General features: G+C 39.5%; 1 protein-coding gene across 5 annotated transcripts in view; it reads left to right on the top strand.

Annotated features, from left to right (window-relative positions):
• The first annotated feature begins 5,292 nt into the window (after positions 1-5,292).
• Positions 5,293-22,918, top strand: part of UNKL (unk like zinc finger) — a 79,671-nt gene continuing 62,045 nt past the window's right edge. For 3 of the 5 annotated variants that reach the window (XM_063430392.1, XM_063430393.1, XM_063430395.1), the window contains exons 1-3: positions 5,293-5,381; positions 6,777-6,821; positions 7,125-7,334. In XM_063430392.1, the coding sequence (XP_063286462.1) occupies positions 5,317-5,381; positions 6,777-6,821; positions 7,125-7,334 (320 nt within the window). In that variant the 5' untranslated portion in view covers positions 5,293-5,316. The remainder of the gene's footprint in view (positions 5,382-6,776; positions 6,822-7,124; positions 7,335-22,918) is intronic. The other 2 variants (XM_063430394.1, XM_063430396.1) reach the window with 1 other exon arrangement.

Here is a 22,918-nt window from a genome sequence, read left to right on the forward strand (position 1 = left end):
TCTTTTGTTGCAAGTGGGACGTGAGTGTGATCATGATGTGGTGTTGTCAAGGAGGGAAGTAGAGAGTTTTATCGGTATCTGATGCAGAGATGCTTTGGAATGTTGTGAGTGAAGAAAGACTAGAAAGGATTGTTGATAAAGGGGAATTGTAAATGTTGTCAGAGCAGGGAGGGCGGAGATCTCAGAGAGGAAAGGATGGAGGACATTGTGGTTGGTATATACATTGGGAGGAGGGATTGTGTTTTCAGTGAAGAAAGGGAGGAGTGGCTGGGTCTTCGTTATTGAGGAATGGCTGGGGAGGGCTGCATGCAAAGGAAAGAATGAGTGATTGAGGGATTCTGCCAGTGCCAACGCAAAAGGAGAAGCGTTGGATTAAAGGAGGTGTGTGTTTTGGGTAATTGAAGAGAAATAGGGAATGGTTAAAGTGGACGTTATATAGAAAAGGGAGGTGATAACAAAACAGAAATAATCCAAGGGAATGTTTTGGGTAAGGGCAGGTGATAAGTGAAGGTTATGGGTGTTTTGGATAAGGGAAGGGGGGCCAAAAGGGGTGGGGGGAACTGTTTAGGGGAAGTGCTACAGATGAGGGAGGGAGTATTTTATCAGACTGGTGAGGGAGTAATATGTTTGGAGATAGGGTTAGTTAGTAGCTTTTTATGAGTTTCTGAAAATTGAGAGGATCGTTTTATCTAAAATGTAATCTTTCTAAAACTGAACTACTCATGTTTCTCCCCTCGAATATTTCTCCTCCATCAACCCCCCTGTTTGTCAATTTGACACCTACCACACAAGGCTGATGAAAGGATTTTTGGCTACATAGGTGAAGATGTATTTTGCCGCCCCCTAGACACCCCCCAAAAAATAAAAATATCCATCTTCACCACCTTGTCACTTTTAAATTTCTTACCCCATTTAGTGTTTCATTTCCCCTCTCTTAGTGTATTTTATCCCCCCTTATTGTCTCTTACAACTCCCCCCCCCCCTTGTGTATCTCTTACTTCCCTCCAGCCCCTTTCTGTGTCTCTTTCTCCCTCCAGCTCCTTTATGTGTCCCTTTCTCCAATACAGACATAGATATACAGGCAAAAATACAAATATGCACAAAGACACAAACACACAGACACACAACCATACAGGCACACAGACATAGTTATTTAGGCACACAGTCACAAAGATATACAGACACACTGTCATAAAAGTCACACAATCAAACACAGTAATACAGGCGCAGACATACAGGCACACAGTCAAACAATCTACATATACAAATACACGGTCATTCAAAAAAGACATACAGTCATACAGAGACATACAGACTGTAATGCAGACACAGACATACAAACACAGGCATAGAATCATACATACACAGACACATGGTATACAGACATACAGACACAGACAGTCATACAGAGAAATACATACGCAGACAGTCATAGAGACATACAGACTGTCACACAGAGACATAAAGACACAGGCAGTCATACATGTAGTCACAAGTACAAACTTACATATCAGGCCTGTGCAATCATGTCCCTTCCAAGCATGCTGTCTGGCCATGATATGTGGATCCAATTCAACAGCCCAACCCCATCTCTCGGCGCCAGTGGCAAAACCAAAGTAGAGAGGGCCTTGGTGCAAGAATCTTTTTGCTCTCCCTGCCATTGCGAGGGTGGAGAAAAGGTAGATCCCCATCTGTCTTACAACTTCCACAATGCTTTGATAGTCTGGGCTCTACTAATTTGCCATGCTTGCAGGATTGTATTTAGCAATGAACAGTGTTTGTGTGTTTTAATGTAAGCACATTTTTGTATGGAATATGTATGTGTGAATGTAGGGGTTTGTATGTATCGTTGATGTTTGAATGCAAGCATGCATTTAAGTTTGTATGTAGTGTTCACATTTGAATGCAGGGGTGTATTTGTGTGTTTTGTTGGCGTTTGAATCCTGAGATACAGTTGTGCTCAAAAGTTTGCATACCCTTGGGGAATTGGTACTTGTACCATTTTTAAAGAAAACATGAGTGAGCAGGCAAAACACGTTTTTTTCTTTTCTTATGGGATTCATATTCAACTGTAAGTTTTAACAGAATGGCACATAAAACAAAAGATGGCAACAAGCGGAGTCAAGCAAGGTGAATTGTTAGTGTAGGACCCACGTAAGAGGTTTGCCTTGACGTGGCAGGTGGGCTTACATATAATGACCATTGGAGTGGAACTAAAAAGCTCCACTTATATAAATATGCAACGGGATTTGGAATAGTACACAAGTAACTTTTTTCCTTAGTCTTTTGTAATAGTTGAGACCCCTAATTCTTGCAGGTGGTATAGCTGCCCATTCGTCTTGGCAAAATGCAAAGTTTTTGGTCGTCTTGCATGAACTGCACATTTGAGGTCTCCCCAGAGTGGCTCGATCATATTAAGGTCATTAGACTGTGATGGCCACTCCAGAACCTTCACCTTTTTCTGCTGTAAATACTGGAGAGTCAACTTGGCCTGTAAATACTGGAGAGTCCAAAAGCGCCCCATGCGCACCCTTCGTGCAGAAGAATGCAAATTGTCTGCCAGTATTTTCTGATAAAATGCTGCATTCATCTTACCATCAATTTTCACAAGATTCCCTGTGCCTTTAGAGAGTACAAACCCCCAAAACATCAGTGAGTCACCACCATGCTTCAAAGTGGGGATGGTATTATTTTCACTATAGGCATTGTTGACCCCTCTCCAAACATGGGCTCCCTTGTGTGCAGGCCCCTGCGCAGCCGCACCACCAGCACCGGTGGTGGTTCCGCCACTGCTGCGTACCAGAGATATAACGTGATACATATCCAAGGCCCCTCCACATAGCCAGCAGCATGCACGAGTGGAAGTCTGGTCTGGACAGAGTTGCTGGCGCTTGGCCACTCTACAAGAATTGACCAGCAGGAGAGGAGGGCTATGAGTTTCCCTCCTGCAAGTCATGTGGACATTTGTACCCCCTGGGACAGTGGACCCTAAGACGGCGGCCGGCACTGCTATTACTTATACACCTCAAGCTTGCTGCCTTAGGGTTACTTTCAACTCAGGTCTTACCATTTCTCCTCACATCCAGTATGTCTCCAAAACCTGTAACTTCCATCTTCAAAACACTGCTCACATTCACCTTTTTCTAATTCAAGATGCAACTAAGGCACTTGTTCATAAATTCATCATTTCCAAATTTGAGTATTGCAACTCACTACTTATCAGCCTTCCAAACACCCAAATTACTACCCCTCTTTAGTCTGTAATGACAGTCATCTTCCTGACTAATCTCTAATTCCACACCTCACCTCTATGCTAATCATTACTTTGGCTTCCTATACCCTTCAGGATCAAATTCACACTGCTAACACTAACCTACAAAGCCCTAACTCCACTCCTCACTACATTTCCTCCTTATTTAACAAATACATCCCTATTCAGTCCCTTCGATCAACACGCGACCTTCTCCTGGCATCTGCTCGTTCCCGCACTCCCAACTCTCATTTTCAGGATTATTCAAGTGCTACCCCATTCTTTGCAAATTCCCTACTCCGTGTAAACTGACTCTGCCGTAGCCTCCAGTCCTTTAAGAAGTAACTGAAAACATCCCTGGTATCACTTCTTTTATTAGAATTGTCCTCCTCAATTTCCTCGCCTCCATAGTCCAGCTAACTCTTTCTCCACACACTGCTTTTACTACAGTAGTTATTTTGACACAGACATCTTATCCATCAATCCCTCCCCGCTTCTCACATGCGGTTATTCCTGGTGTGTGTCTATACCTTTTTCTCAAAGACTGTAAGCTTGTTTAAGCAGTGCCTTATTTTATCTCTTGTCAATATTGATGTCAATTGTCCCCATTCTATAATTGAAAATGTGTTATAAATTATTATAATAATAAAAAAATAAAAAAAAATTAGGCCAAAAATTGGAAAATGCTCTAAGACAGACATGTTTTCAGTTCGACTATTTTCCCCTCAAATGTTAAATCCACTTTGAGTTCCGTACAATTCACACGTTAGTGAATAGCCCTGCCAATGTTTTGGATGTTTGTGGAATGTGGTGAGGGAGGGTAGTGTTTGGGATGAGTAAGGGGTGTGACTGCAGAGTGTTATCCATGAGGAGAGCGTAAGTGTTTTGGAAATGGAAGGGGAGTGAGGGGAGTGTAGCTGTATATGGTGTCAGTCAAAAGGGAGCGTCTTTTTTTAGATTTTGGGGGGATGTGCTGTCAGTGAAGCCATGTTTTTTCTTTTGGAATGTGTTTTGGAGGAAGAATGGGGAGTGCTTTTTAGGACTGGCTACTGTGTTTTGGGTGAAGGTTGGAGAATTTTGGATCATGGAGGGTTAGGGGTGTGGTTTGAATGAGGGGATGGGGCTGAAGGGGTGTACTGAGTGAGGGGTGTGAATAGAGGAGACGGGAGTGTATAGCTGGTCATGAAGTGAGGGGGGTGTTTTTGGTAAGGGATGGCTTCAGTGTTTTTGGAGAGGATTCAATGTGTGTTTTGGTTAAGGAGAGATTGAGCATTGAGGGAGTGTTTGCTTGGTGACAGTGTACTTAGGGGAGTGCTTGGGGAAGATGAGTGCTTTGTGAGAGAAAGCTGAGGGAGTGTTTTGGATGGGGGCTTGAGTGAGGGGAGGGGGTGAGAAAGGAGGAGTGTTATGTTAGAGGAATTGGAGGGAGAGGAGTGACAGGGAGCTGAGGGGAGTGGCTGGGGAGGAGGAGTGCTGAGTGACAGGAGTCTGAGGGGAGTGGCTGGGGAGGAGGAGTGCTGAGTGACAGGAGGCTGAGGGGAGTGGCTGAGGAGAGTTGAGTGACAGGCAGCTGAGGGGAGTGGCTGAGGAGGAGAGTTGAGTGACAGAGAGCCTAAGGGAGTGGCTAGTGAGGAGGAGCGATGAGTGACAGGGGACTGGGGGGGGGGAGAGCTTACAGAGAGAGGAGTGGCTGAGGAGAGATGAGGGGAGTGGCTAGTGAGGAGGAGCGTTGACCGACAGCTTATTCGAGGACAAAAGCTGAGGGGAGTGGCCGGGGAGGAGGAGAGCGGAGTGACAGCTATGGGGCTTGGCTGAGGAGGTGGAGAGCTGAGGGGCGTGGCCGAGGAGGCGAGCTGAGTGACAGCTAAGGGGCGTGGCCGAGGAGGCGAGCTGAGGGGCGTGGCGGAGGAGGCGGAGAGCTGAGCGGCGCGACCGGGGAGGAGAGCTAAGTGCCAGCTAAGGGGCGTGGCCAGGGAGGCGGAGAGCTGAGGGGCGTGGCCCGGGAGGAGGAGAGCTGAGTGGCCCCCGGATTCCCGCGCATGCGCAGATCTTTGTTTTGACTGAAAATGCCGTCGGTTTCGAAAACGGCGCTGAGCGGATCCCCGCAGACCGAGAAACCCACTCACTACACGTAAGTACGGGAAACCGCCCCCCCACAGCAGACACCCAGGGCGACCCCCCACCACCTCATAACACCCCCAGCCCCAACATCCAAACACAGCCCTGCCCCGCCTCCAGCCAGCCAGCCCGGAGCCGAACCTTGAAACCGAACCTCCTCCCTGCGAACCGTCTGCCATTCCGCTCTCCCACACCGAGACTCGCTGGAAAAGCCTCTACGCCGCTTGCGTAGCGCGCCGCCCTCACACTGCAGCTTACGGCATCCACCTGGCGTAACTGTGTCTGTGAATCACGCTGCGAGCTGCGACTGCTCATTCCTGGACAGAGCCTGACTTCAAATCAAAACCCGCTTTTCCTCCTTCACATCCTCACACCCCACTGTCACCCCAATAACACCCCACTGTCACCCTCCAATCTCACCCCACTATCACCCTCCAATCTCACCCCAATAACACCCCACTATCACCCCCCAATAACACCCCACTATCACCCTCCAATCTCACCCCACTGTCACCCCAATAACACCCCTTCCTCACACCCCAATCACCCCACTATCACCCCAATCACCATTCTCACCCCTGGGCACCTGTTACCAGACACCCACAATATCTGCGGACTTCTCATCCCCCTGAAAACAATAGGAGATTGGAATTTATGATATGTCTGTCACCATCTGCTTGCATTCCCTATTGATTTACCCAGTTCTGCTTAAATTCCAGTGTAATATGTGTACTCCTCCATCACTCTTTGGGAAAAAAAATAAAATATAATTTACCTTATATACATAACTGGGTGCAATTCTGGCCCAAAGTTCTAAATAAGGAGCGATCACCATGGAGACCCACTGTTACATTATTTAGCAAATTAATATATGTTTTTTTTTATATATATATTTATATACGTATATGTTTCTTGATGTTCACAAGGGGGTCATTGGATTAACATTGCCAGTGATACTCATTCAAGGTATTTCACCCAATATTAATGTGTGCATATAAATTCTTAATCCCCCCTTAACTATGTAGCACGGTTTTGTGCTTAAACTTTGTTAGCGTACATGGGCTTGGGTTCTGTTACATGAGATAAACTTACGGTAACTCTGGTAACTGAATAGCATATGGGAAAATTAAATTACCAGATGTAGGATTATTATTATTTTTTTTAAAATAGAATCTAGCCCGTTGTCTTTTTTAGTTCTGCAAACACCACCGCTATTAGTGTAATGTGGTTGTTAACATAAAATGGTCTTCCTGCTTTTAAGTGCTCCTTGCGTTCGCATATCTCATGCATGAGAAGTGTTCATGAGAAATGGAGAATATTTTTTTTTTTTTTTTTGTCTTTTTGATAATTTTGGAAGTGTTTGTAAACTTTTTTTTTTTTTGTCTTTTGTCTTTTCATTGCCCTGTAGGCATGAAAGTCACAATCGCTTGGTTGTTAATGCAGAACATTTAAGGTAAACATGATGTTTAGTAGTGTGCCAATCAACATTTAGTTAATGGCCCCTTTTATTGCACAGGCTAATTGTATAGCACAATATACCTTTTTTAATATATTTTTTTCTTGCATTTTTTAAATGTTTTTGCATATTTTTTTTTTTTTTTTTTTTTTTTAGCAATGGGGATACTATATATATATTTTTTTTGTGTAAAAGGACCTTTCAGTATATTCTTCCCTTTTAATATAAAATAATTTTTAATGTGCAGATGCTGTAATAGAATATAAATCTAATTTTCTTTTCTTTTTTCTTTTTAAACAGATACTTAAAGGAATTTAGAACCGAACAGTGCCCACTGTTTTTGCAGCACAAATGTATGCAGCACAGACCTTTCACCTGTTTTAACTGGCATTTTTTAAATCAGCGCCGACGCAGACCCATCCGAAGGCGTGATGGGACCTTTAACTACAGCCCTGACGTTTATTGTACTAAATATGATGAAACCACAGGAATGTGTCCAGATGGAGATGAGTAAGTGTATTTTTTGCGAAAAGCTAAAAAATACGATGTCCCTTATAATGTTACACACAATGCATTATTACTTTTTTTAATATGTATTTTTCTATATTTAGTCCTTCCAGACCAATATGCAATTTTTTAAATTTGCAATGTAAATCAGTAGATATTTAAACAAAACGCTACTTAGTACTGTAGTATCAAACCAATATACCGATGGTTATATTTAAAAAAATAAATAAAAATAATTTATATATATATATATATATATATATATATATATATAATTTTATTTTTTTCATCCAGTGCATTGGAGGCTGATTTGTTAGTTGGTGCAAGACATGGCTATGGCCTTGTTGAGTTGAACTGTGTATGGCTCTTGTGTCTCAAAACTCGTTGTAGCAGTGATACAGATGGAAATTCATGTGATGTTACTGGTAGTATGTCCAATCAAGAAGGCCATTAATCATGACTTATAACAGTTTTTACAGATGTTAAGTAACCAAACAGCATTGTAGACTCTTGGTAATGCAGAGTAAACTCAGATTTAAGCGATATTGACACTGTCTGGGGACTTTGTTGAATTCTCACAGTCCACCCGATGTTGTCATCACTGCAGGTGGCTGGGGGGGGGGGTAGGGGGACAGGACTGGTAATGGTGAGATTACTTACCTGAACTTGTCCCTCACAGGCACTGCCATGTTGGTTGCGCTGCACCTCTTCAACTCCTGCCGTTTCAGCATCAGGAACCTACTTCACTGCTATACACTCACGCATGCTATACACTCACGTTCAGCATTGAGGTCTATGGGGAATATGTATTAAGAGTAATATTTTATTTTGGACAGAGTTTATATCTCTAGCTTTGTGAATGCAGAACACCATATGAAGTTTGGAGTTTGTGTAAGTCCCCCTCTGGCAGCATCATTAGTGTAATTTGTGTACATGTTTCTGTGCTCCGAATATGGTTCATTGGCATTCTCAGCCAGTGCATAAAAAGTAAGATCAGCATCCAGCTTCTGGAACTACGACAGGGACCAAGGTAAGACAGCACACTATTGTAAAATGGTTTTCCCAATTACCAAGCAATGATGCCTTGGTACTCCAACCATGGGTTGTATTGGTTATTATGGTTAGAGTAACCCTTTAAACATAGATATATTTATCTCTATCTAAAATTATTATTATTATTATCATATTATAAAACTTATTTTTATTTTAGCCCACTGTTTATAGACTTTTGAAGAAAGAACGTAGTCCTTAAAGGTAGACTATGGCATTGGGAATACAAACTTATTCCTGCCCACTTCACCTCCTGCCATGTCATTGTGGAGGGGTTCTTACATGGTGAAGTCCAATAAAGTGCTCCTCGTGGCGGATCATTGGGGACGATGTGTGCTGAACGCACCATATGTTCGTCCTATCAGATGCTTTTCGGGGGGGGGGGGGGGGATTACTACCTACTCTTTATAGTAGGAAGCATATCCCCTATGCTTTTGGAGAGACTATGTTTATCAGAAATGTAATTCCGTTGGCTTGAGGTGTTTCATGGAGAAAAAAAACAATGAATTGCACAAGACTGTAAATTTAGCTTCTGTGTTGTTTGTATAACTTTACATAATGAAGTTACTTGCAGCTGTTGTAAAGGCTGTAACATAAACCGCTAGGAGAGAGCCTCTCCATGCCATAAGGGGTTGAATGATGTGTTTACACCATTCATGTTCTTGTACAGGTCAGTGGTTCCCCCATGATGTCGGAGATCTGAGTGTTTTGGTGGGCTGCATACTGATTTGCAAAAAATTCAAGTGTCCTTTGCACAACTTAAAGTGACACTTTAGAACAACTACAGTTGTTGGGGTCAGGATAACATGTCCCTGCAGCCCTTTGCTGTAAACACTTTAGAGAAAAGGCATTGTTTACATTGCTCCCTAGGGACACTTCCAGTGGCCATACTTCAGATGGCAACTAGAGGCGTTTCCTTGGGCAGTGCTGTACATTCAGTGTCTCCACCCTCTGCATGGATACACCGAACTTTTCCCATAAAGATGCATTGTTTTTTTTTATTTTTTTCTATATGTTCAAGGGTAAATATCAGTAGCGTAGAATTTTGAAGCAATAGTTTGTTTTTAGATTCTACCATTTCATTTCACCTTTTACACTTTTTTTTTTTCTGAACGTGCAGACAAAATTTATACACAATTTCTAATCCGTTCCTATATAAACTTACCCCCATCTTCTGCGACCTTATGCTCTGTTGGCTATACGTCTTGTAAAATCTCTTGTGGTAAAAGTATTTTGCATCTGCTGCCGTGTTACTAATTGCTACTTTGATTTTGTTTGTGTGTTCTCATTCTGTCTGGTTTAATGAACAAAATTGAAAAAAAAAACCCAGTAATTAAGTAGTACAATTAGAAATGCTTACATTAAAACTTATTGTTGTTGTTGTTGTTTGTCTTTGTGTTTTTTTTTTTAACCAAATATATTTGAAAAAATAAAAGTACTTTTTCACTGGTTAGCTTTTCAGTACTAGAATTATTTGGCCTGACATATAAAGGGTTACGAATACACGACTGCTATTAACCTGGTCAACTTTGCATGTAATTAAAACATTATATGGGTCTCTGTTTACATTAGTGTTCAAATACATTTTTAACTTATGTAATTTAAGAAAACTTGCTGTAGATTCATGTGTCCCTGCTTGCCTTACGTTTCTGTCATCACTGTCTGTTTTTCTCAAGGATGGTATAAAATGGATGCTGTAGAGGTCTGCCTTGTGTGACTTGGAGGTTTGAACTTAATTTGAAAAGTAATAGACTCCGTGTGTGTTTGTGAAATGTACCCAATGCTAAATTTGTAGTAGTGAGGAAGCTTTAAACTGTTTTTATTTTAAGATTGTTCAGTTATCCAAGCTTAATTTTTTTGTTTGATTAGGGAAATAACTAGATTTGGTTGCAATTGCTTGTTTACATATTGTCCATAAACATGCATAATCGAATGTAAATTTGCTTGGAAGGTGTATTCAATGTGATTGTGTGTTTTTAAATAAAAGTAATTCAGTGAAATCGCGTTTCCACAATTCCCCTAGATTTCCCAGCTTAACGTACAAATGAGCACAGACAGGCATCATGTTTCAGACTTGATCCTGCAAGAACTTCGCAGTGAATTTTTTTTTTTTAAACACAGCTTTTTAAACTTTTTTTTTTTTTTTTTTTAAAGGGCCAGTGATCAGAAAAAAAAAAAAAATCAAATAAAAATTGAAGTCTGAGACATTGTCAGTCTGAATTGTAGAAACGTGGTTTCTAGAAATTAGTGTGCCAGAGTCGAACACTTCCCAGGGTCCTACTTAAGATCTGCAGATGATGCTCAACTGTGACTGTTTTAAATTTGTATAAATCTGTGGGGCGTTTTATTCAGTTCTAATTCTCCTGTGTTGTCACTGGAACTGTGGGGGGGACAAACTTATTAGCTTCTGGGGTAAGATCATTACCCATAGACCAGAATGAGATAATGATTGCCAATTTCACTATAGAATCTACCATTGTTGTCGATTCACTGAATTAGGATTGTGGTGAGTATACAGGAGTTGTAGATTATGTAGCAAAATAACCAAATAAAAAAAATATATATTTTTTCCAGCTTTGCGATTTTGACCTAAACTTTGCTTTCTATTGAATCCATAATTATCTTTTTAAATTAAATAATGTTACATAGTTTGATGCTCTTAACCCTTTCCTGAAGTTAGGGCTTGCTATGACGTCCTTCAAAACAAGGGCTTTAACGCTGTTATGGCGGCATAGCGTGTCTTAATGACCTGGCTCTCCCACCAGCCCAAATTTTTAACCTCTGCGCCAATCTGGTGACAATCGACGTTTCGACCCGTGTAGAGTCTTTTTCTTGATGGGGGTAATTTGTGGAATCGTTGTACCCGTGAGACGGCACAGCGTACAAATATTTGTTTTATTGCAGTAAACGCTAACAATAGTTTGACATTCACCGTTAAAATGCAATGCAGACCCATTGAAGAGGTCTACGAACCACATACCAAGCTGCATGCCTAACATAAATACAGCCGCGCTCACCAAGTGGCACCTAATGTCACACTCTACTTCACACCTTGGGTTACCTCATGTTAACAAGCGTTTTTTTTTTCTTCTATTTCCATTGTTTTTACCGATAAGGTAACTGTTTTGTTTAAGCGTGATATCCGCTACATTATATGAAAAAAAAGTGCATTCTGTCTGCCACTGCATACATACTGTAATCTTGAAATGCGCTGTTGTGGCGCCCGTTAATAATATGTAACCACCTGCACAACCAAAATAAAGAATACAAAAAAAAAATGCAATGCAGAACTTAATAACATTTAATAATAAAATAACATAAAATAAAAATTCTTAATTTCTCACACTTTATTTTTTAGATTTTATTCATATTAAATTATATTTCATATTAAATGTGAATTTATGTGAAGTCCTATTTCTCCTGAACATAATTATATATGTTTGGGTGCACTTAATATGAAAGAGTTAAATTATGGTTGAACAGTTATATAGCTCAAATTCTAGGTTTTGTTTTGGTTCAAAACTTGAACAATTGTCTACCTCCTTAAGGGGTTTATGTCTTCATTTGTGTTTTTTGTTATGTGAGAGATAGATAGATAGATAGATAGAGATATATATATTACACATTTATTATACTATATAATCAAAACTTTTGTCTTTTGTGTCAGTTAATGGATTTTGTTTCATAGATAATATAACCGGACCTGCAAGAGTTTGTTGTGATTAGTACACCAAATCTCCAAGTTTAATTATCTGCAGTTTATAATAAGTGGCATGCTAGCTGCTAGTACATTACATTTGGGAGTAACTTTACTGCTCGCGAATCTTATTACTAATATATGCTTTGTGTTTAATATAATGTTTCATGAATATATAATTAACATGTTTTGTAACAGATTCTTGTCTAGAATGGGCTTTTATGTGTTATTTTTGCAATACGTTCATATTCCTGCTTAACCAATTTACCTTGCTTGCTTGAGGAAACCGTTTGCTTTTCCACATAAAGGGACACCATGGGCACCAAAACAACTTAATGAAGTAGTTTTGGTGTACAAATAATTCTGTCAATGCTTAATTATTTGCAGTTTTTAGAAATTAAATAACTTTGCTTATGCAGACCTAGTTACACTTCCCCGGCAATGTGATCTACACAGTGTCCCTACATAGTTCCTGTAACTACACGTCAAATGTTAAATTTCTTATCTCCTCTGTTAATAGCCTGTTCAAGCCTGCATGAGCCTTCTGTACATGATTAGTTAAACTAACAGAGCAGGAGTTAAAATCTTCTAAAGTAAACACACTGTACTGTCTGAAAATGAAACCTTATTACCGTATATACTCGAGTATAAGCTGATCCGAATATAAGCCGAGGCCCCTAATTTTACCCCCCAAAACTGGGAAAACGTATTGACTCGAGTATAAGACTAGGGTGGGAAATGCAGCAGCTACTGGTAAATTTCTAAATAAAATTAGATCCTAAAAAAATTATATTAATTGAATATTTATTTACAGTGTGTGCGTATGAATGCAGTGTGTGCGTATGAATGCAGTGTGTGCGTATGAATGCAGTGTGTGCGTATGAATGCAGTGTGTGCGGATGAGTGCAGTGCGTGTGTGTATGAGTGCAGTGTGTGTGTGTATGAGTGCAGTGTGTGTGCGTATATATTGAATGCAGTGTGTGTGCGTATATATTGAATGCAGTGTGTGTGCGTATATATTGAATGCAGTGTGTGTGCGTATATATTGAATGCAGTGTGTATGAGTGCTGTGTGTGTGTGAGTGCAGTGTGTGTTGGTGTATGTGTTGGTGGGGGTGGGCATTTGATATATTATTATTATTTTTTATTTTATTATTATTTATTATTTAATTATTATTAATTTTTTTTTTTTAAATTATCTTTTATTTTTCGTCCCCCCTCCCTGCTTGCTAGCTGGCCAGGGAGGGGGGCTCCTTCCCTGGTGGTCCAGTGTCATTGGTAGTTCAGTGGGGGGAGAGGGGTGCTGGCAGAGCTGTACTTACCTTTCCTGCAGCTCCTGTCAGCTCTCTACTCCTCCGCGCGGTCTGTGCAGCTCCCTCTGTCAGCTCCCAGTGTAAGTCTCGCGAGACTTTCACTGGGAGCTGACCGAGGTGCTGAACGGACGGCGCGGAGGAGGAGAGAGCTGACAGGAGCTGCAGGACAGGCAAGTACAGCTCTGCCAGCACCCCTCTCCCCCCAGTCTGTATTATGGCAATGCAAATTGCCATAATACAGACTCTGACTCGAGTATAAGCCGAGTTGGGGTTTTTCAGCACAAAAAATGTGCTGGAAAAACTCGGCTTATACTCGAGTATATACGGTATATGCATAAACAGAAGTCCTAAATGGCAGTGAATTGAGCAGTGAGACTGCAAGGCCATTCTCTATACACCAAAACTGTTTAATTAAGCTAACATTGTTTTGATGCTTAGCGTGTCCCTATAAGGCTTCATTCAGAAAGCCATGTGAGTGAATTCTAAATGACTCTTCATAATATATTAAATATTATAAATTGTTTTTTTAAAACACTATAGGGCAGGGATAGGCAACCTTCGGCACTCCAGCTATTGTGGACTACATCCCCCATAATGCTCTTACACCCACAATGTTGGCAAAGCATCATGGGAGGTGTACTCCAAAACGTCTACAGTTCCGAAGGTTGCCTATGTCTGCTATAGGGTCAGGCATAAACATTTGTGCCTTTAGTTTGGATTCAGCGTTTCCATTAACTGCATGGTTTGTGCCTGCACCTGTAAACAGACCCCTTCCACAACATTTTAACCCCTTACGACCGGAGGGCGTACAATTACGCCCTATTTTAAGCAGCTCTAAACGCCGCCGGGCGTAATTGTACGCCCTCCGTTTTTTTCTTACTTACCCGGTCGCCGGCGATCGCGTTTAAGGGGACTCCCAAGGAGCCCCCCGCGGCACGTCCGCCCTCCAGCAGCGCCCCCCCCCCCCGCGGCCAGGTGAGAGTAAGGTCCTTGTGAGGTCCATTACTACCTGTAATGACAGGTAGTCCCCCTGCTGGCTGGAAATAAATTACAATTAAATTAATCAGTGTAAAAAAATAAATAATATACTTAGATATTATATATATATATATATATATATATAATACACAAACCAGTGCACTCGCTTATTAACTAAACAGTGATTTCAAATCCTACATAGTACTATTTAAAAACACCTCACCTAGGTAACAAATAATTATATATATATATATAATAAAAAAAATATGTAAATACGTAAAAAATAAAATTTAAAAAATAATTAAAATAAATAAAAAATATATAGATGTTATTTCGTTCTAACTGTATTGTGATATTAATATATATTTATCAAAATACACGTAGAACGAAATAATATATATCTATATACATAAATATATACGTGTATGTGTGTATATATATTAATTCTACACATATATTTCTGTAATATTTTTACATAATTAGGTATCCTAATTAATTACAATTAGCGGGACCTGCCTGACAACCCATGCCGAAAGTATAGGGAATTTAATTTGCTAGCACTATATTTAACCCTATAACTTTCCAAGACACCATAAAACCTGTACATGGGGGGGGAACTGTTTTACTCGGGAGACTTTGCTGAACACAAATATTAGTGTTTCAAAACCGTAAAATATATTACAACGATGATATCGCCAGTAAAAGTGAAGTTTTTTTGCATTTTTCACGCACAAACAGCACTTACACGGATGATATTATTGCTGTGATACTTTTTACTGTTTTCAAACACAAATATTTGTGTTCAGTGAAGTCTCCCGAGTACAACAGTACCCCTCATGCACAGGTTTTATGGTGTTTTCAAAAGTTACAGCGTCAAATATAAGGCTTGTGCTTCATTTTTTTCACATTAAAATTCGCCAGATTGCTTACGTTGCCTTTGTGACCATATGGTAGCCCAAGAATGAAAATTACCCCTATGATGGCATACCATTTGCAATAGTAGACAACCCAAGGTATTGCAAATGGGGTATGTCCAGTCTTTTTTAGTAGCCACTTAGTCACAAACACTGGCCTGTGGGGATATTTATGGGATAATAATAGTAAACAGTTGAGAATTGCCCACTATTTCAATTCTCAGATCCCAAAGATGGTTATCGTGTAAGTGAAATGTATTCCATATCAATAAAATCACAATTTGTTATAAAAATAGATTTAAATTATTGTGACATTTTTTAAAATAATAAGTAACATGCGTGACAATAATCAATGAAATTTTAGTATAACATGAATATGCAATACAAATGGTAATATATTTTCCAACGGTTAACACAGCTTAGAATCTACAACATTAGCTGTCAAGACGATTTATGATGGGCTTCACAGAAACAAAGAAAGTTTCACACAGAGAACAGAATTCCTCAGAGTGCAGCGTAAAGCCATACAAACTTTAGCCGACAGTTAGAATAACCCTTTCAATGCTGGCTAGACCTCCTATGTAATTATGATCTATTCTTATATAATTTTAAATAAAATAACACTTAAACCAGTTCATTAGTCACTTCCTGAACCCATCCAATAAAATAAATCTACTATGTTCTATAAGCTGAATTTTTAACTTGTCTAAACAGATATTTTATCTTATTTTAGAGCAAATCAATACAGCTGGATAAATATCACGATATGCTAACATGTGATATGTCACATAAATACATAATTATTAATATGTCCATCTGCAGAATAGAAATTTTTATAATGTACTTCTCTTATTTAACTAAGATTTCTAAATATCGAAATCTGATCGTGATTTATCCAGTCATATATCATGCTATTAGAAAATTTTAATTAAATTAGATTAATTAAATGAAACCAGTATATTTACCAGTTAAAGAGATGTTCTCACCAGATGTTCTCAGGTAGCTAAGTGTCAAGGAATGTTTCTTTCTCGCTCTGACTCTGCTTTTCTTTCTTAGCCTGCTTCCGACTTTCTCTGCATTCATCTGCATACCTCTGCATTCATCTGCCTTGATTACTCTCTCTCTTCCCTTTGTCTTAACTTTTTTTAAAGGGAAAAATTCTCTGTTCGTAGACCAATAGAAAAATTGGAGGTGTGGTTACTCCCCAAATAACAATTTAGTATTTGGTTTATAGAGGGCAGTCTCGTCCCACTAAACATACCTATCCAGGAAAGCGTTAACTTTTTCTGGTGGCTATTTTGACGTCATTTTGGCTTATATATATGTTTGCTATATTTTATATTTACTTGTCATTTCAAAGGTTTCTTTGGGGTTTTTCCAGACATTGTGTCGGCATTTTCTGTAGTAATTCCTAAAATGACAGTTCGTAAACTATTTTTTTTTTTTTTTTTTAATTCTTTATTTTTATTGTGCATGAAGAAAAACCGCTTGTCAGTAATGCCACAACAGCAGAATCCAGCATTTTGTACATACAGATTTGTTAAACGTTATGTAGCATTTAGTTGGAACATACACATTTTTATATTAGTAAAACAGGCTAGTCATACGTAGTTTCTTCGCATTAATTATATTGAGTTACATCTTCGCTTCTGAAAAGTAGATTATGGTGAACATTTCTATTGCATATCCTCGCTTATAGGAAGAAATAATGAAAGACATGAAAAGATAAGGCCCATTAGTTGAGACATGAACTGACATATCGGTATATTAGATCGTAGGCGGCATATAAGTCTGGGCATGTTATAACAATCAATAGGAAGATTAAGTAAAAAGTAAACGCGTAGCTAAGGGGAACTCAAACTTAGGCGTACCATATAAAATATATAGGTATATAAGCCAGTAAGTTTCCACCTGTCTGCATAACAAACACGCTTGTGAAACATAAAAACATCACATATAAGGTGAGTAATACAGGCGACGTCTAGCTGTTGTCTCTTACATTAAGTTACGCTTGCTTAGTGCAAGCTGTTAAACCTTGCTAGTGAGTCTTAAGGACACATGTAAAGGTCTGCTGGGCAATGTGGACATATAAACATTGTTTTGATATATCTAGTTAAATAAAGATTAACAGCAGTGTCCCAATAGCTAGTAAATATCACTATTGCCCTAAGCAACTCAATTCCTAGTGTAGTGCTGTAAGAGGTAGCCAGAGCATGTGCTATTTTATGTGATGGTGTCTCTTATCTGGGATTGCGCCCGCTACAGTGGGTATACACATAGTTTACACATTGGATTGGAGATTTTCCTTTGTTAGCTAGACAGGAGTGAAAGTGGGTTGGTAAACCCTGCATTTTTAGTGTGCCCTTTATGCTAGCTTAGTTATGGGTTGCATTGGGAGAGATACAAGCTGTGGTCTGTGGCTCAGTGTACAAACTTAAGTGTGCTCAGGCCAGACATCGATCAACATGTATAGCATACTGTCACCTAGATAGATCAACAGTTCGTAAATGTTTCAGGTGCCGCCGTCTTGGTGGGTCCGTCGCTGCGTGGCCTGCCCCAGCTTGTCGGCTTGAGTTGGTGCAAACGTCCTTTTAGGCTTAGGTGCTAGCATTGTCTCTCCAGATGTGGCTCTTAAGTTAGTCTCTGTTGGGGACCGAGGTAAGGATGTTCTCCAGGAGCAGTGTTGAGTCCATCGCCTCCCTATGCTGCCCTCTTCGCTTAGCGGCAGGGTTGTGAGTGTGGTGCGTACTGGTGTATCCGCCGCTTTGGGTCTGGTAGGCCTCCATTGTTGCCCGCCTATCTCGTGGAAGGTTACTGTCGCTTGTTGGAGCTCGTTTGAGGGGCATCGGTGTGGCGGAGCCTTCAACTCCTCTGGCCTCTCTGGCCCGAGTCAGGTCGTGATGTTGTGTGTTCAGTGTTCTACAGTTATGTGCACCCATCTGCTTACTGCGGGGCGCGTGGCAGCCGCCATCTTGCGTGGTGCTGTGAGGCCCTCGAGTGTGCCGGCGGCGCCTTGGTGTTTCAGTTGTCATGCCCTCGTGCGAGGACCGGGATCACCCCCCCGGTCCATAGGGGGGGGGGGGACAGGGCCGGGTCCGCTCGAGCCTGAGCCCCGGTCAGGGTGTTGTGTGGCAGGATAGCGGTGCGGCGGCCGTCCGCCCCGCTCACCGCCGGAGAAGCCTCAGTCGGGACAGAGTTTCCTCCTCCAGGGGACTGTAGCCGGAGAGGCCAGCCTCACCCTGGCACCAGCAGATCCGCTGCTTCGGGCTGTGTGGTTTACGGTTAGTTTTTCAAAGAAAATATATTTTTTTCAGCGTAGTTTAAGCTGTGTAGCAGGAGCCTCTGTAGCCTGCGACCGTCCAGCTCGGCGGTCCGGCCCCGCCCCCCGTAAACTATTTTTGACCTCTTCAATACAATGGGAATCTTGTACATATAGAAAGTAAAATTAAATTATTTAATCTTCTCTGTCACAAATGTCTGGGTTTAGAATTTATTCCATTAGCATTTTAGACAGTCTCTTATCACTTGGTTTGTTTATACTATGCATTCCTTTAGCTCTGGCAAAGTGGCTAGTTTTACAGAAAGGATAGAAATGTCGTGTCTCTTTGTTAACTTGAAAATAACAAAATGGAGTCTGGTCTGTTCAGAGTGACTCAGAATATACACTTTTAATTTCTATCATAGCAAAAAATGTCTGCCGATATAAATACCCTGACAGGCCAAAATTGGCGTTTTTTGCATTTTTCACACACAAACAAATACTAATGCTAACTTTGGCCAGTGTTTGTGACCAAATGGCTACTAAAAAAGACTGGACATACCCCATTTGCAATACCTTGGGTTGTCTACTGTTGCAAATGGTATGCCATTATGGATGTAAATTTATTTCCTGGGCTACTATACAGTCTCAAAGGCAACGTAACCAATCTGGCGAATTTCAATTTCAAATGTAACACACTATATTTGACCCTGTAACTTCCCAAAACACCATAAAACCTGTTCATAGGGGGTACTGTTTTTACACGTGAGACTTTGCTGAATACAAATATGTGTATTTTATTGCAGTTAAAGCAAACAGTATTATGACATTGACAGTTAAAATGTCATGTAGAACTAAAAAAATAAAATTTCTTATTTTCTCCCAATTTTTTTCAAATTAAATTATGTTTCATAGCTAAATATTTGATATTAAATGAAAGCCCTGTTTCCCCTGAATAAAATGATATATAATAATGGGGGGTGCATTTAATATGAAAGAGGTGAATTACGGTTGGACAGACATATAGCGCAAATGCCAGGTTTTGTTTATGTTTTGTTCTGTTCACAACGTGTACATTTGGCTCAGTCCTTAACCCCTTAACGCCGTTATGGCGTACCATGCCGTCACGCATTAAATGGGCTTTAAAGCCGTTGCGACGGCATGGTACGCCGTAACGGCTTAAGCCCCCAAGAAGAGAGGTGTACTTACCTCCGCCGCGATCCTCTTCTGGGGGGCTGCCTGAGAGCCCAGGCAGCCCCCTTCCGGCAAATGAGGCCCCCGGGGGCCATGTGATCGCTCTCAAAGAGCGATCACATGGCCCCCTATAGCTGGCTGTGGATCTGCCAGCAGGGGGACTGTCTGAAATATCAGACAGTCCCCCTGCTGGTAGGAGGTGTAAAAAAAATAAATTAGACATGTGTAAAAATAAAATAAATATATTTATATATATATATATATAATATGTATATATATTATATATATATATAATATGTATACATATTATATATATGTAACGTCATACAAAGTGTATTTTAATATTAATATAAGTACATATATTAATATTAAAATACACTTAGAATGACGTTACATATATATAATATATAATTTATATTAAATTTTGTTTCAATATTTTATTTATTTTATTATTTTATTTATTATTTTAATTATACATATTTATATATAATATATATATGTACATCTATTATATATAATATGTATACATATTATATATATGTAACGTCATACAAAGTGTATTTTAATATTAATATAAGTACATATATTAATATTAAAATACACTTAGAATGACGTTACATATATATAATATGTATATATATTATATATATAATAGATGTACATATATATATTATATATAAATATGTATAATTAAAATAATAAATAAATAAAATAATAAAATAAATAAAATATTGAAACAAAATTTAATATAAATTATATATGCATATGTAATTTCATTCTAACTGTATTTTGTTATTAATATATATATATCGGTAACAAAATACACTTAGAATGACATTCTATATATATCTATCTAATTATAAAATACAAATAACCCCAAATATATATATATATATATATAGATAAATACATAAAAGATTACATTAGTATACGCGTAGAATTTAAATACCTATAAATGCATATATATTAAAATTCTACGTGTATATTTAAATAATCTTTTAATGTAATTATGTGATTTGATTAATTAAAATTTGATTGACATGCCTGACAACACAGGGAGAAAGTGCAGAGAATTTAATTCGCAAGCACTATATTTGACCCTGTAACTCTCCAAGACACCATAAAACCTGTACATAGGGGGTACTGTTTTACTCGGGAGACTTCGCTGAACTCAAATATTAGTGTTTCAAACTTGTAAATTGTATTACAACGATGATATTTTAAGTAAAAGTGACGTTTTTCGCATTTTTTACAAGCGAACGGCACTTTTATGGTCTATATTATTGTTGTAATATGTTTTACTGTTTTAAAACACTAATATTTGTGTTTAGGGAAGTCTCCCGAGCATAACAGTACCCCCCGTGTACAGGTTTTATGGTGTTTTGGAAAGTTAGAGAGTCACATATAAGGCTTGCATTTCATTTTTTTCACATTGAAATTTGCCAGATTGGTTATGTTGCCTTTGAGAGCGTATGGTAGCCCAGGAATGAGAATTACCCCCATGATGGCATACCATTTGCAAAAGTAGACAACCCGAGGTATTGCAAGTGGGGTATGTCCAGTCTTTCTTAGTAGCCACTTAGTCACAAACACTGGCCAAATATTAGTTTTTTGCTTTTTTCACACAAAAACAAATATGAACGCTAACTTTGGCCAGTGTTTGTGACTAAGTGGCTACTAAAAAGACTCCACATACCCCACTTTCAATACCTTGGCTTGTCTACTTTTTCAAATGCTATGCCATTATGGGGGTAATGCTCATTCCTGGGCTACCACACCGTCTCAAAGGTAACATTACTAATCTGGAAAATTTCAATTTGAAAATGGAATGTTCTATATTTGACACTGTAACTTTCCAAAACAACATAAAACCTGTTAATGGGGGGTACTGTTGTACTCGTGAGACATTGCTGATTACAAATCTGTGCATTTTTTTGCAGTAAAACCTAACAGTGTTATGACATTCACAGTTAAAATGTCAGACGGAAATGCACATTTTAAAAAAAATCTAATTTTCTCACATTTTTTTTTAATTTTATTCATAATAAATTATGTTCCATATATGAATAGTTAATGATAGATTAAAGCCCTGTTTCTCCTGAACAAAATGATATATAATAAGTGTGGGTGCATATAATTTGAAAGAGTGGAACTACGGGTGAACAGACATATAGCGCAAATTCCAGTTTTTGTTTACGTTTTGTTTTGATCAGAACGTGCACTATTGACTCCGTCCTGAAGGGGTTAAGGGGTTAAGAAGAGTTCAACTACTCTATAACAGAATGCATGGCCAGGCTATGATATGGTCTTTGGCAGAACTATGTATCCTTACCTCACAATGGTCCATATTTAGGCGGGACAGTCTGAACCGTATTAAGGTTGGCCATGGCCTAGGCAGAGTGCCAGATTGGGGCACTGGGTCTGTTTCTGTGAGTGGTGTGTGTGTCTGGAAGATGGTGAGAGCTGTATGAGGGGGAGGCTGTCTAGTGTCTGTTACCTAGTTGAGAGGTGTGCATGTGCGCTTGTCCAGCCCCCCTCCCCCTTTATTACCTTCCCTGGTGGTCTGTTGGGGGAGTTTTGTGATCTGAACCAATGAGGTACCCACTACTTTTAAAAAGTCTTTAAAAAGAGCTGGGGGTCTGTGAGATCACTCTTAAAGTGGTCTGTACCTTATATTGGTACAGGCCACAACGCTCCCTCTGTGAAGTGAGGGAGCCCTGGGCCATGCATGGAGATCTTTTGATGTCTCTGACAGCACAAGGAGGGCCCGTTCAGAGGCCACTGTTCCTATTTCTATCCCAATTTTTTGTTTTTTTCTAGGAGCTCCATTTGTTGGTGTCGAAGTGTATAACAGAGCCACACAGCAGTAATGTGTCTTTAAATTGCAATTAATATGTTTAGAAATCAGTCTGTTTAACCCCTTAAGGACCAAACTTCTGGAATAAAAGGGAATCATGACGTGTCACACACGTCGTGTGTCCTTAAGGGGTTAAGTAAGATACATAATTATTTTTTTATAAATTACAGTTGAGCCTCTTAAATTGTTAAGAATAAGTCATGTGAAATTTCTCATTTTCTCAACGAGCTGAAGTGCCTATGCCCTGTATATAGTGTCCCTTTAACATCTGATTGAAAATGAAACCATTTTGATTTAATGCAGGCTGTGTTAGTCATAGCCAGGGG

Source organism: Pelobates fuscus, chromosome 8 (genome assembly GCF_036172605.1).
Source record: "Pelobates fuscus isolate aPelFus1 chromosome 8, aPelFus1.pri, whole genome shotgun sequence".
In the NCBI taxonomy this organism is placed as follows: domain Eukaryota; kingdom Metazoa; phylum Chordata; class Amphibia; order Anura; family Pelobatidae; genus Pelobates; species Pelobates fuscus.